The sequence below is a fragment of the Carlito syrichta genome, unplaced genomic scaffold (genome assembly GCF_000164805.1).
Source record: "Carlito syrichta isolate Samal-C Ts95f unplaced genomic scaffold, Tarsius_syrichta-2.0.1 Scaffold302275, whole genome shotgun sequence".
NCBI lineage: Eukaryota > Metazoa > Chordata > Mammalia > Primates > Tarsiidae > Carlito > Carlito syrichta.
This window is the reverse complement of record NW_007246371.1, coordinates 34,838-51,032: the sequence shown is the minus strand read 5'-3', so window position 1 is coordinate 51,032 and position 16,195 is coordinate 34,838. Positions and strand designations below refer to the sequence as shown.

At 38.0% G+C, this 16,195-nt stretch overlaps 1 protein-coding gene across 1 annotated transcript in view; it reads left to right on the top strand.

Annotated features, from left to right (window-relative positions):
- The window catches only part of LOC103258503 (protein MEMO1), a 74,638-nt gene that overhangs the window by 49,036 nt on the left and 9,407 nt on the right, over positions 1 to 16,195 (top strand). Inside the window, exon 5 of the mRNA XM_021711407.1 lies at positions 9,616 to 9,692. Within this exon, the coding sequence (XP_021567082.1) occupies positions 9,616 to 9,692 (77 nt within the window). The remainder of the gene's footprint in view (positions 1 to 9,615; positions 9,693 to 16,195) is intronic.

Here is a 16,195-nt window from a genome sequence, read left to right as displayed (position 1 = left end):
ACTGGGGTAAGTTCTAGATTTTAACATATCATGGTAGATAATTTTGGTTAATTTGTGGTTAAAGGTATTTTTTTCGACATAAGTTCTGATTTTCAGTTCTTTATCACTTTCCTTGGAAAGTTTTACTTTTAGCAGCAATATTTAAAAGTGAATAAAAAAGTCTTTTGGTCATTTAAAAAGGATCAGATGACAATAGTGGGCTGTGAATACATTTCCAAAGGCGACTGGTCTAATTGGATTCACACTGTGAGGCATCCTTGCTGAGGCACTTGTCAGAGGGATCAGATTTTCTAGCCTTGTTTCCCGGCAGGTGTGTATAGTAGGTTTTCTGAAGTTAGTTTGGTGGATGAAGCAGATGTTGTTCTTTAGCATATAGAAAAGCACTGTGTCCTATGCCAGTCCTTTCCCACATTTCATTTTTTGTTATTAGTCTTTCTTTCTTTTTCTACTTCGGGACTTATTTTTTGCCCACAATTGCCATCAGCTTAGAGTTGCCCTTCGAAGATTGTAACACAGTGGCCATTAGCACTGTGGTCTTCACTGATAATGCTTTGGAAAAATAAGGACTCTAAAGTGATTTTTGTGGTTACTGGGAATAAAAAGAGTCGGGATGCTTCACAGTGAATAGATCATAAAGTAAGTGAGACCTATATGGATACCTCTCTTAGTAAACTTTGTTTTTACATTCTTTCAATGCAGTTTGCCTTCATTTATCCATTACTATTCTAGCATATTTCTAAGTTTCGTTTCTTTTGGGACATCTCTTGACCCATTTATTCATTGGTTTAAGGATGCCAGTATCTGTTAATTTATCAGTTATTTCTTTGAGTATAAGAAACATAAAATATAAGACCATAGTTTTTAAGATAGAATGCTAGAATGGTCAGAAAAACATCCTCAGTGAAATACAGTTTCATACAATTTCTTTCCCATTGATTGCCAGAACTGACTCAGCATTTATCTGGTCTAGTTAGGCTGGCGTCTTCTCTTGTTTCCCTCTCTGAATGACTTTCTTAAGTTGAGATTTCAGTTCAAGAGAACTACCTTCCAAGATGACAGAGATAATTTTTTTGCATATGGCACTTATCCTCAGTGAGGGATGATTGCATTCTTAGGGGGTGTTTGAAAATGCCTGGAGACATTTTCGATCATCACAATTGGGATATGGTTTGAGGGGTGGCAACCTAACTTGTAGAGTCCAGGGAAACTGCTAAATAGACATCCTACAGTGCACCAGACAGCCCCCACATCAAAGAATTACTAGACCCAACATGTCAACAGTGCTGAGGTTGGGAACCCCAGAGTTAGGTTCTGCATGTAGCTGTGTTTCCTTACCAAACCCCCAAAGAAGTTCTCAGGGTCTTGAATAAAAAATTCTTTTGACTTGTTGGTATGCTTGCTGTCTTTTGCCAGAAGTTATATTTTTTGCTTGTAAGTATAGTCCATAGATCTTAGGGCTAGGTAGATGGTTAAAAAGAGTTCCTTTCTTGGGAGTTTTGAAATTTAGCAATAGTTGACCTTAAATATAAGAAGAATTATTACTGGAAAAAGGCTATTTTTCTTAGCATTGTGAATTTGTGTTGGTAACAGCATGTCCATGTTTCAGAAATTAAGATTCTTGAAGCAAGTGCCCCCTCCTCCTTCATTTTAAGGTTCTTATTACTTGATTTAAATAATGAGTTCCCTTGACATTAATCTTTATAATTTGAGTGCTCTCTCTCTAGGTTGGCGACATGTCCAGCCATAACATAAATCCACATGAAACATCAGTAGACTTCTTAATGTGGTTCTTTTCTGTAGAATCATCCCTTTTACCTCAGTAGTAAAGAATTCTAAAGCAAACAAATTACATTTCACTATTATATGTAACTACAATGGTTGAGAGAGAAAAAGAAATGTTGTTTTACATCCTACTTAGGTTCTCAGATTATTTAAGGCCATTTTTTTTCTCCTGATCTTTTGGAAATTTTAGTATCTAAATTATAAGCTAGGATTTCCAGTTGTTAAGTACAAAACTGAACTCAGAATTTTTGAAGATTGGTAAATGATCGCTATGAGAATTGTCCAGAGACGAAAACATATTTATATTTGGTGGTTAAGTAACAGAACTTTTCCAAGTGTTCGTTTTTTAGTATCACCATCACTAATAATACTCATTATTTACGTTGTACTTATGGAAAGCACTATACTAATTCTTATCAAGAAATTTGTTGGGTGTTCGGGGGCAACTGAAAGGTGTTACAGAGATGATATACCAAAATTGACAGTATTGCTGCCCTTGTAATAGTAGCTGCCATTCTTGTAAAGTCAGATACATTTTCTATTTTGCTTGCCTCTTGAAGCCATATGAATTATTGGCTAGTTATGGGTAAAGCTATGTTTACTTAAGAATTAAGATTCAAGTTTCTCAACTTCGTGCGTGTCATTGGGCATCTTTCCGTAAGAGTATTATACTGTCTCAAAGATTTAGCTTTTTCTTATGAAGATAATACCTGTGGGTTTTTTGTTCTTTTTAAAAAGGTACTATGCAGATTGATTTTTTACAGCACAAAAAACAATTATAATACTGACTTCCATATAATTTCATAGGAAAGATTCAGTTGCAGAGTATGTAGAGACCTTAGGTTCATTGGGTTACTTCCTAACACATTCTACATTTCTTTTTTTTTTTTTGGAGTTGGAGTCTCACTCTGTCGCCCAGACTGGAGTGCAGTGGCCACTCCCAGCCACTGCAGCCTCGACCTGCTGGGCTCCGGCGATCCTTCCCCCTCAGCCTTCCAAGTAGCTGGAACTGCAGGCACACGCTATCTCTCATGCCTGGCTAATTATTTATTTATTGTAGAGATGAGGTCTCGCCAAGTTGCCCAGGCGGGTCTCGAACCCGCGGGCTCAGGCAATCCACTTACCTCAGCCTCCCAAGACACGGGGTTACAGGCTGAGCCACCGAGCCTGGCTTATTCTACATTTCTAAATAGCTGAGTTTTGAAGAAAAATCACTTAATTGATTATAGTACATTTGACAGATTACTCAGGTAAACACGGTTGAAATGTTTTCGTTAAATAATATTACATTGGATTGCTGGCAGTGACTACATTTTTCATTTTCAGTCATTGATTCTCTACATTTTGTCCAGCTTTTGCAAAAAATCAAACAACTTGGTGATAGACACAGTTGGGATTCCTGTGTGTACACTGGAAAGATTTTTCCCTGTTGACTTTGTTAAGACGTATGTTACTTTAAAGATGTTCATTGTTCAGATCCCGTATAGCTTTTATTTAGACTTGAAGAGACATTAGAGAGAGAAAAGTAGAAAGACTAAAATGCTCCCAAGTTTTCTTTTTGGATGAGACAAGCCAAGGGAATGACAGGAGCCCAGATTTTTTTTTTTTTTTTTTTTTTTTTTTGAGTTGGAGTCTTAGGCTGGAGTGCAGCATATGCTCAGGGCCACCGCATCCTTGACCTGCTAGGCTCAGGTGATCCTTCTGTCTCAGCCTTCCAAGTAACTGGAATTACAGGCACGCACCACCATGCTCGGCTAACTTTTTGATTTTTATTGTAGAGATGAGGTCTTGCCAAGTTGCCCAGGCTCTTCTCGAACCTGTGGACTCAGGCAGTCCTGTCGCCTTGGCCTCCCAAAGTGCTGGGATTACAGCCATGAGCCACCGCGCCTGGCCAGGAGCTTGGATGCTATCAGCCCCCTTCTTTCTGTCTCCTTGTTTGAGTTCCTCAAAAGGAAACTGCATTTCACTTCCTGCCTTTTCTCTCATCAGCGTTAGTCAGCACCAGAGCATGTTTTTGAGGTAACACTTAAAATATCTCACCTCATTTCATCCTTCCTGTTACAGCAGGAAGTAGAATCAGTGAAAAGGCATTTGCTGCTAGTGGTTTTTGATTTTTACCAAGGTTAAGTACGTTATTCCCTGATTTTGTGCTTAACAAGTTCCATATCCTATATGTCTCCGTATCAGATAATTTTGTCTGGATCTATTTTAATTTATCTAATTAGTAGAATTTTTTTTCTATTTTCGCATGTTTTAGTTTTGCCCTTCTCCATATATGCTGCTAATATTTGTGTTTTTCTGACCTTCCTGAAATTTATATTTCCAAATTTTGATTATTGACGACTTTTATTAGCATAATTTTCATTTAACTTCTAAGCTTCTAAATGGATCTAACAGAAATCAGTTCTTCAAAAGTGGAGTTCTGAGTTGGGTGTGATGACTTGTGCCTGTAGTCCCAGCTATTTGGGAGGCTTGAGGCGGGAGGATGGCTTGAGCCTAGGAGTTTGGGTCCAGTCTGGGCAGCATAGTGAGAACTCATCTCTAATAAAAGCAAAACAAAAAACAAAACTGGAATCATGTTTTTGTTTGATTTGCCTTTTATGATGGTTTTGCAAGTCGGTTTCAATAAATCTATTTGTTAATGTCTAACATTATATTATTCTGTTAAAATATGAATTGAGTTCAATAGTCTCTTCAGCAATTTTTTCCCACAAACTTTTTTTTGTCTTGCTTTATATAATTTCTTTTTAAAAATAAATATGTGCCACCTATTAAAAGCTGCATTCCCCTAAGTATTTATGAAGTTTATATCTTATTCCGATTTTTAAAAATATTTATTTAATTTTATTTATTTATTTATTTGAGTCGGAGTCTTACTCTGTCGCCCAGACTGGAGTGCAGTGGCACACTCCTGGCCACCGCAGCCTTGATCTGCTGGGCTCTGGCAATCCTTTCTCCTCAGCCTTCCAAGTAGCTGGAACTATAGACACGTGCTACCATGCCCAGCTAATTTTTTTTTTTTGATTTATTGTAGAGATGAGGTCTCGCCAAGTTGCCCGGGCAGGTCTCAAACCCACAGGCTCAGGCAGTCCACTCACCTCGGCCTCCTAAAGCGCTGGGATTACAGGCTGAACCACCGAGGCCGGCCAAAAATATTTATTAATAAGTGATTACTCATGCATACTCTTCTTCCTTTCTGTTTGTCTCTTGGGTACAAGGATATTGCTGTTTTCTAAATATTTAAATTGGTTTGAGTCTAAGTTAGCTAATTCCTAAATTATATCTTATCCAAGCCTTCATATCTGTCTTCTCAAATATTTGTACATACTGATTTTGCATATTTAGTTTTGGACTCTACAGATTTGAGATAAGGCTAATATCTATATATTATAATCAAGACTTCAGAATGAAAGGATGTTAGTATTTAGCTTTTAAAAATGATTACCTTATTTAATGCTATTCAGATCATATTTCCATTATGAAGTACGTTTTTTCTTTGATAGTGATTTTAGTTGTGAATGTCCTCAGGTTAGGTCCTGAGTATAGAATAGCCTAATAACCTGTCTCACTGTTGTTGTGAGGTTTAACTCAAATATTTGTAAGTGGTTTGACATGTACACAAAATGATTAAGTGAATGTGTAACAGTATAGTTTTTATTAGACATCTGTCTTATTGACTGGTCTTCTAGGGACTTTATAGATCAACTTTCCAAGGTCATTGTTTATTTCTGCAGTCCAGTGCATAGTTTAATGTTGAGGTATTTAATTTTTCTTACCTTTTGTTTCAAGGTACTTAAACAGTAGTGTTGGTTCTTGTACCATTCATTGTTCTGTTTGTCCTCATTAGTTGATTGTTGTGTGTGAAACAGACATCCCTGGAGCTTACTCTCCACACTCTGTGAATCCACTCATTAATCACCAGTCACCTTTGGAGATGGGAAAATTACTTACCTGTATTTCTTTTTCTCAGAAAGCGTGCTCTGGAATGGATTCACAAATGAGCTACCCTCCTTCCCTCAAAGAGTAAGGTTTCTGCTTTACAGGATTTTTTTTCTTGGGTTATTTTTCCTCTCATCTTTTGAATTTGAAAAGAACTGAGGGAAGGCACCTGAAGAAACTACTGACTTATCACTAGGGGAGTTGCAAAGCTTGTGCTGCCCATAGGGCAGTGTAAAAGGCTCTTAAAGCTAGAAAGCTCATACTTGGAGTTGAAACAGGGGCTCACAGAATCCATTTTCCCAGTGTACCTTCTGAAAGGATAAGTTTCAGGTAAGTAATTTTCTCTTACTATGTGATATGCTTTATTCATGCTTATAAAAGTACCCAAGTTCAGTTCTCTAGCTACAGGGTCAACTGTATTTGTTCAGATTAGATTTGGAACCTTCACCGAATGTCAGAAATATAAAAAACTGTGAAGTAAAATGTATTTGTTCATGAGATACATAAAATTATAATTTATTTTAAGTAAATAACTAACGATACATTTATGATCAATTTGTTGGTCTTGTGCTCTAATTTCCTTTATTAGTAAATAAAATTTTGAGAAACTTTTTAATAATAAAAAACAAGACAGTGGTCTTTAATGCTTAATATTCAAGTGTTGATTGACTAAAGTGTGTGTATGTGTGCACACATACAAAAATACGTACATACATCCATACAGGCTAGGATGCTGGCCCCTATTTACTTTAAATTAGATGCTTTCTGCTTGTATATTCACCAGAATGCATTGCCCAAATTATTGAAAAATATTTGCACAGTTAGAAAGAATCCTGATGAGAGAGTTTAAGTTGTTGTAAGTGAAATGACTATTCAGTGTAGGAGCTCTGTGTATGTGAATGTAGCCTCCTAACTGATGTATTGTTCTCCAGAGCTCTCCAGGTGGTTGTGCTCGGTTTTTCAGTTACTAAATGTGGCGTGGCTACTAAAGCGCCACAGAAAGTAGATGGCAGAGAGTCTCGTTGGCCCAAGTGGTTTTCTGTGGACTTTGTCTTTCTCATTAAATCACATGGTGATTCTGTATTTTAAAGTATCTCCAACATTTCATGTGCTTTTCTTTCCCCTCAGAAGTCATTTTTTAAGTGAAAGTTACATAGAAAACGGTCCTTATGAGCAAGGTAGCATTTTAAAAATATGAGCCGACCAGCTTCAGCCATTTGACATAGTAGCTCTGAACTTGGAAGTGAGCAGAGAAGACTTTTGAGTAGCAAATGGTTATCACAAAGCATATTGATTTTTCTTTGCACCTGGGAGTAGTGGTCACTTATGTCATAGTCATAAGGCTTATCAGTAGTAGCTAAAACTATCAGCTATTTCCAGAAGCACGGAATAAGAGAACGTAGGAGTATAAACCTGAAGCAGTTTGGGTTCAAAGAATCAAGGTGTATAGCACCTTGATTTCTTCTTAGGATATTGTTTTTACTATACTGACAGTGAGTCAGAATTTTCTTGTCTAAGATGTTTATTCTTCACAAAAGATTTTGGGTAGCTTTATCAAAAGAACTTTGAAATATAAGTAAGAAGTTAGTTCCAGTGAATTGAATCAATAGGTTATTGTGTCTTAGATGTGGCTTTGAGCAACTTTCTGACAGCCACCTGGCAAATGAGAAAAATAGAGTCAATTACATAGTTCTTATTAGATAATTCTCAACATTGCTAGTTATGTATGAAGTACGTACATTCTTTAAAGAAAACCAAAACTATATTTATACTTTCTAATTTTAATTTTTAAAAAAATTGGAATCAGGGTCTCACTCTGTTGCCCAGGCTGGAGTGCAGTGGCATGATCATGGCGCACCACAGCCTCAAATGCCTCAAGCAATCCTCCCATCTAGCCTTCCAAGTAGCTGGAACTACAGGAAGTTAATTGTTTTAGTTATTTTTTGTAGAGACAAGGTCTTGCTAGGTTGTCCAGGATGGTCTTGACCTGTGTTCAAGCAGTCCTTCTGGCTTGGTCTCCCAAAATTTTGGGATTATAGTTGTGAGCCACTGTGCCTAGCCTCTAAAGTCTAAGTTTTAAAGAAATGCTTGATAGATTATTTACTGTAGAGGCATTTAATGGTAAATTATCATTGTTATCTTAAGAAATCTTTCAGTGTGGGAAGTAGAGTAAATCTCATAGCTGTGAACACATGCAGTAGTCTTCATCGTACATTCAGAAAGCAGATTTTATTTCAGACCTCACTACTTGCTTCTAGGTTATCCTCAGCTAAGTATATAAGCGGCGATGTTGATTTGGCTCTTGGGGGAGTCTAAGAAGTGCTACATTGAATAGTTGTGTATATTAATATGAAAAGTTAAAATGTGAGAATTAAAGGGAATAGGCATATTTTAGAAAGGTGACTAGAGCCGGGCTCGGTGGCTCAGCCTGTAATCCCATGCCTTTGGGAGGCTGAGGTGAGTGGATTGCTTGAGCCCGTGGGTTCGAGACCTGCCTGGGCAGTGAGACCTCATCTCTACAATAAATCAAAAAATCAGCTGGGCGTGGTAGCGCATGCCTGTAATTCCGGCTACTGGGAAGGCTGAGGCGGAAGGATCACTGGAGCCCAGCAGGTGGAGGCTGCGGTGGCTGGAAGCGGCCACTGCACTCCAGTCTGGGCGACAGAGTGAGACTCCAGCTCAAAAAAAAAAAAAAAGAAAGGTGACTAGAAACAACGATCAGTATCAACAAATGAACAAAGTGTTAAATTCTGGGATGTATAGTTAGTTTGGTTTTTTTCAGGAAAAAAAAAGACGTCAGAGGTTTTATAATTTTGTACTGCCCATTATTTATAAGAGTTTTTTTTTTTGGTAAGATGAACAGAATACTTCAAAATCTTAATTATCTAACAGAAGAAATGCATCTCTTCAGATGTGAGGCTAGTAATTGGGTATATTACCATTGCTCACAACACGAAGCACAAGATAACTCTATAATTGGTATACCCTCATACCTTTTGAAATGCATTTTAGTGAATCTTGAACAATAAGGAAATAGAGGAGTAATGAGTTCTTGGAGAAAAGCCGTTGCTGAAAGTGTTGGGTGTATCTGAAATACGTGTAGTGAGTTGAATAACAATCCATAATTAGTTATGAATGTGTTTAACTTTTGATTTTCATATGACTAATAGTAAGAAACAGTTCATTTTCTAAGCCTTTTGTTTTCTGTCTTCTTTTTAAGCTTTCTCTATTTTTGCCCTCTCTGTTCTTTGGAGAACAGCTGAATGTCGAATATTCTGTGCTTATACTGTTACTGAGATTTTATGTGAGAGGAGGGCTATTTAGTGCATTTCACATGGCACAGGCACTTTTATTGATCCTTTCCCAAGTAGTGCAGAAATGAGGTAAATTTTTTTAATTGAGGTAATAAAAATTACACAAGCCACAGTATTTCTTACCTACACATTTTTGTTCTGTGATAGAGATCAAACCTTTACATTTGTACAGCAAAAGCTAAGCTCTTACTGATTTGTTACAGAGATAGTTTTCTGAAACCACATTTCATGAATCATATTCTTTGTGTTTACTTTCCAATATAGACTGATAAAATGTTTAACAATGCTTCTAACTTTTAAGCTGTTTCGTTTCCTTAATCTTGTATTGCTGGTGACTTTAAGGTTCCTACAGTTTGAAATAGTTTTTAACATCATAAAACACTGATGATATATCATTTCTTTATTACCTTCCCAAATGTGCCTTTTATTTTTATGTATGAGGGCTTTTGGGAATGTTTCTCTCAGAGGCTTAAGCTGTGCTTTGCCTTTCATGAGAACTGAAATGATTTGGTAAGCGCTTGCTTTCTTTTTAGCTTCTAATTTTTCCCTATTTTATTTTGTACATGATATTTGTTTCAAGGTCAAAGGTTCCGTTACAGTTACTATGATGAATCCCAGGGGGAGATTTATAGATCCATTGAACATCTAGATAAAATGGTAAGTCTTTCAGGTGTGGGGTTTTAATACTCTAAGGCTTTTTCTTTAATTTCAGATTAGTGATTCAAGACTTAATATGTTGAAATATACAATGGACTGATAATAGCCTATCTTTAAATGTACAGAATGCAATGTGCCATCATATGGATATTGACTATAAGAGTAATCCCTGTTCTGCTAGTAGAAATTTCCTTCACCATACTTTTATTTGATTAATGAAAATATTTAGGAAGCAATAGATATGGATTTTAAATACTTTTTGGAGAAGTGTATTACTTTTATGGATAATAGAATACTAATGCCATTACTTCCTCTTAAGTAGTAATAACCATAGGATGACAGGATACCTGACTCTAACTCCTGTCTGTCTGATGGCTACCTGGAATGTTTCTGTGGACTCTTTCTGAACTGTGTTGTTGTTTCTCACAACTTAATAAATAACCGACTATATTTTTAGTTTGGATAGCGGGCCAAATTACTCTTCTTGAGTGATGCTGAAGATTTTATGAATTAAGTGAATAAAAAACTGTGTTCTATCGGAGGAACTATATGTAGACAACCTAAGTTTAAAAATAAAGTCTTTATAATTTTAATTATTATCTTTTTCCTTCTGGAAATAAAGACATCATAGCCTTATGATGATAGTATATAGGAATTCCAGTATCCATAAAATACAATTTGCTTAAATCTTGTCTACTGTGCTAAAGAGATTCATACAAATACCTTATTTTAATTTAATTTTTAAAATTCCAGGAATATTTATTTTGAAACTACTTTTGATTTTTTTGCCCACATTTTCCAGAACCTCTCAAAATGAGCTGAAATTTAGTGAGATTAGTAATTTTCAGCATAATAGATTTGCATCACTGATGTGTTACTCTAAAATTGCTGGTGGTAAATCAGATTGTTATATATGTATTTTTGTCTGGATTTTCATTTCTCATTGATCTTAAGCATACATATTAAGACTTGAGCTTTTAAGTTTCTATGGCCTGCAGCCTTTAAGTGTCTATTAAAAATTAGAGCTATAAAAAAGCTTAAGAAAACAAAATTACTTTTGTAAATGTAAATAATTTGTTTTTCTCCTCTTGTTCTTTGCTCTTCTTACACATTCTTAGTTTTGTATTCAGTTTTTGACCATTTGGATTTTTCCTAAATGGAATTTCAATTTGTTGTTTTAAATATAGAATTTTAAAATATAATTATATTCTTAACTAGCTTAGAAGTACTGTAGATTTTGATCCTACTGTCATTTTTCTTAAAGTAGTGTGGTTACTCTAGCACAGATTTTAATCATAATTTTTATATTTTTAATTTATTTTTTGAGTCAAGGTGTCACTCTGTTTCTCAGGCTAGAGTTCAATGGTGTGTCGTAGCTCACTATAACCCCCAACTCTTGGGTTCAGGCAATACTGTTTCAGCTTCCTGAGTAGCTGGGACTACAGACATGCACCACCATACTCAGCTAATTTTAAAAAATATTTTATTCTTTTTTTTTTCTTTTGGTAGAGATGGGGCCTAGCTGTGTTGCCCAGGCTGAACTTAAACTCCTGGCCTCAAATGATATTCGTATCTTGGGCTTCCAAATATTTATTAATTTTAATTTTCATTTTTTTTAAATTTTGTAGAGACAGGGCCCTGTCTGTTGGAGTGTAGTGCTCTGTCTGTTGGAGTTTAGTGGTGCAATCATAGATTGCTGCAGCTTTGAACTCCTGGGCTCAGGGATCCTTCTGCCTCAGCCTCATGAGTAGGTGGGACTACAGAGGTGGGACTACAGGTGGGCCGCCACACCCAACCTTTTTTTTTTTTTTGTAGCAATAGAGTCTTGCTATGTTGCCCAGGCTGATCTTGAACTCCTGGCCTCAGGAGATCCTTCTTCCTCAGCATCCAAAATTGCTGGGAATTCAGGTGTGAGCCACCATGCTCGACTCTATCTTAACTTTTAAAATGTAACACAAGTAAGTTTTGTTATGTACTCAGAAACAGAATATTAAATATAGCAGAACTGTCGCTAACTTGCTGTATGACCTTTGACAGATTATTTCAATTCTGTAGTCCTTAGTTCATCTGTAAAAAAAGAGACTTGGACTAGATGGTCACTAATTTGTTTTTACATTCTGTCAGCCTATAAGTCTGTGATCTGTTCAAGTCAGCTTTACCAATGTGTGAAGCTTTATGTATATATTTTAATACAAGATTATTTAGTCTAAAGTAGCTCAAATATTATAGTGAGGAATCTGGATGTGAACCTATAGATAGAATATATTGTGTAGTATAACTTATTAAAGTCAAATGTGATGAATGCAAGTTTATTTACTTAGGATATTTTATCATATTTAAATTTACCTTGTTACTTTAAATCAAATTATTGTCTCATACCTTTACCTTTAGACTTTTGGATTTTAATTTATTGACTTCTCTCTTGACTTTATGATGCTTTCATTTCAGTTGATTAACTCCTTTTTTGGCTTCCAGCTCTAGTCTTTTTATTTTATTCTGAATTTTAGTTCTCTGCTGCCTCAGAAAACTTTTCTGATTCTATCATCATTCATTTTCTTTCGATAGCAAATAGGTAATGGTTGTCATAGCAGATGTTAATGGGTATCTACTCTGTGTCTGTCACTATGCGAAGTATTGAAGATATTAAGAGAAAGCATGGTTCCTGACTTAACGGAATTACAGTTTAGTGGTCAAACAGACTTACAAAGAGTCCTTCCCATATAGACATGGAAGAGACATTTGGATAGTGGAATGATAGGACTTGAGTGATGATTGGCTGCTTTCTGTGAAGGGACTGAAGGGGTATGGGATCATCCTGGATCTGTTTGCTCAGATGCTGTTACTCAGTGATACAGGGAATGCAAGGGGCAGGTTCGAGGAAAAAGACGAGTTCGGTTGTAGACGTGGCTTTGTGTTATGTTTAGGACCACACTTTTCAATACTGTAGCCACTAGTCAGATGTATTTATTGAGCACTTGAAGTGTCGTTACTACGACTTGAGATGCTGTTAGTATAAAATACACATTGTATGAAAAAATAAACTACGTCAAGGATAATTTTTATCTTGATGACTTTATAAAATGATAATATCTTGAATTGCATCAAAGAAAATAGATTGAAATTAACTTGACCTCTTTAATTTTTTAAATGTGGCTCCTAGAAGATTTCCTATTGCTTGTATGACCTGCGTTGCATTTTTACCGAACGGTGCTGGTTTAGAATGTGAGGTGGGTAGAACAGAGGTAAACATTTGAAATACGTGGTGCATGAGGGACAGACAGAAAGGGGAAAGTTAGGGTGTTAATGCCCATGTCCAGAGGGAGCATGTAGAGTGGGACCAAAAGGGAGTTAGGCCCGAGGCACTTAGCAGCATTTGGCAGGTGAGAAGATGAGAAGAATTAGCAGAGTCCAGCTGAGAGAAAGCAAAACGCCACGTTCCCAGAGAGGAGTGGGCTTTCACAAGGGGGAGGAAGCGTGTCCAAGATTAGGACTCTTGGGAAAGCAGTTTCAGAAGAATAAGGCTAGAAGCTAGATTGGGATGAGGAAGTAAGAGCCAAGTGCCAACAGGTGTTCTCTTCCAGTGTTATGGCATGGAAGGGAAGCAGTGCCTGCATGTTAGCCCATTTGGTGCATGAGGAGATACAGGGAAGCACAGTTTGAGGAACACTTTTTAGAAATGGAATCTGACCGGGTACAGGGGCTCACACCTGCAATCCCAGCACTTTGGGAGGCCAACATGGAAGAGTCACTTGAACCCAGAGTTCGAGACTAGCCTGGGCAACATAGAAAGACCTAATTTCTACAGAAAATTAAAAAATTAGCCAGACATGGTGTTGTGCCCCTGTAGTCCCAGCTACTCGAGAGGCTGAGATGGAAGGATCTCCTGAACCCAGGAGGTAGAGGCTGTGGTGAGCCATGATTGTGCCACTGCACTCCGGCCTGGGCAATAGAGTGAGGCCCGAACTCAAAAATAAATAAATAAAGAAGGTAACCTGATATCACTTCAGAATTTCTATCAATGTTAATTCCTAATTTTAGGTCCATTTGACTCTCCAAGATATGTCAGCTATATGAGTCCTTTTTCTTTTTATTCTTTTAGGAAAGAATATCTAGAAGGAGAAATGATTGTGAAATAGAAAGTTCAGTGGTACGCATGCAAAAAGTTCTTTCTCAAAATTATTTTGGTTAGCTTAAAAATACAGAAAATAATTTTTTTTTTTTGAGTCTGTATCTCACTGTGTCACCCCAGGCTGGAGTGCAGTTGTGTGATCATGACTCACTGCAGCCTCCATCTCCTGGAGTCAGGCAATCCTGCCGCCTCAGCCTTCCAAGTAGCTGGAACCACAGGCATGCGTCACCACACCTGGCTTCTTTTTTGATTTTTAGAGATGAGGTCTTGCCATGTTTCTCGGGCTGGTCTCAAACCCCTGAGCTTAGGCAGTCCTCTCACCTTTGCCTCCCATAGTGCTGGAATTACAGGCGTGAGTCATTGTGCCCAGGCTTATTTTTAAAATTTTTTTGTAGAGATGAGGTCTCGCTATGTTGTCTAGGCTGGTCCTGAACCTCTGGGCTCAAGCAGTCTTGCCTCAGCCTCCCAAAGTGCTGGGATTACAGATGTGAGCCACTGCACCTGACCCAGAAAATAACTATAAAAGGTACCTTAGTACTAACAATTTCTGGAAATTTTTAGTTTTTAGCAAATTTGCACTAAATTTTATGAAAAAAGCAATGTTTTTTTGCACCAAAATTGTAAGAGTAACTCCAGCAAGGACCACTTTCTCAGACTGCAGTGACTTGCTTGATACTTCCACTTGGGACGTCTTATAAGGAGTTCAGACTAAACATGGCCAAACAGAACTCCTGATTTTCTTCCCACAAAAGCCTCTTCTACTCATAGACTTTTCAGTACACTTGATGGTGGCCCTCTCCTTCCAGATTGCTAACTGTTCTTAGAACTGAACTTGTGGGATGAAAGAAGTCTTTATTCTTAAGTAGCTGGAAGTAGGTACCAAAGCAGTCCTTTAAAACTGAAATCAGTTCCTGTCACTCTTGTGCCCCATGCCTCTGTGATGCTGCCCCTTTTCAGTCAACAGAAGCCAGTGTCTTTACGGTGAGTGACTTAAAGGACCAACATGATATGCAGCCCCCGTAGGTAAGAGCCCTCCTGTTCCCTCTTTCCTTGACTCTTGTTTCACTCTGCTGTGGACACGCTGGTCTCCCCACTGCCCTCTGTTCCTCCACTATGCCATGTCTGTGCCCAGCTTAGGCTTTTGCCCTTTTTGCCCTTGGCCGGCTCACTCACTTTCCTCGGGACTTTGTTCAGCTCTCGTCTTCCCAGTGGGAACATCTGACAACCCCATTTAATTTTGCAGCCTAGACTCCACCCTTACAGCCTCCATATTGTCCTCCCTACCTGGCTGCACTTGCTCTTCTGTCAGACTAAAAAATCGGCTTCTTTATTACATTTTTGTCAAGGTATTCGTTTTGTTCACTGATGTATTTAAAGTGCCTAGGATAGTGCTTAGAACATAAAAGTAGGTGCTCAGTATTTTTTTTTTTTTTTTTGAGTTGGAGTCTTACTCTGTCACCCAGACTGGAGTGCAGTGGCCGCTCCCGGCCACCGCAGCCTCCACCTGCTGGGCTCCGGCGATCCTTCCGCCTCAGCCTTCCGAGTAGCCGGAATTACAGGCGCGCACTACCATGCCCGGCTGATTTTTTGATTTATTGTAGAGATGAGGTCTCGCTGCCCAGGCGGGTCTCGAACCCGTGGGCTCAGGCAATCCACTCACCTCAGCCTCCCAAAGGCACGGGATTACAGGCTGAGCCACCAAGCCTGGCTGGTGCTCAGTATTTTTAAGTGAATAAATTAATGAGTGGGATCTTCTTATATGCACAGTAAAAAACATGACTATCTTTACTGTAATATGTTAGTGAAATAAAAGGAAAGTAATTTATAATAAATGTTTTAAAGAATGTACATGCCCAGGCACTAGTATATTAGAAGACATGATGAAGTAGATGGACACTTATGCATATTACCATTGACACATCAGCTACAAATACAGACTGATACTGTTGTGTAATATTTGTGACTCAGATGACCAAGTGCCATTGCTGGGTGAGTTGATCGTCCAAAATGGTGAACATTTCTTAGTAAACTTTTTTTTTTTTTTTTGAGCCGGAATCTCACTCTGTCACCCAGGCTGGAGTACAGTGACGTGCTCACGGCCATCCTAGCGTTGAACTGCTGGGCTCAGATGATCCTTCTGCCTCAACCTTTCAAGTAGCCGGAACTACGGGCCTCAGTAAACTTTTTTTTTTTTTTTTTTTTTTAAATTTGAGGTGGAGTCTCACTCTGTCGCCCAGAGTGGAGTGCAGTGGCCGCTCCCGGCCACCGCAGCCTCGACCTGCTGGGCTCCGGCGATCCTTCCGCCTCAGCCTTCCAAGTAGCTGGAATTACAGGCATGTGCTACCATGCCCGGCTGATTTTTTGATTTATTGTA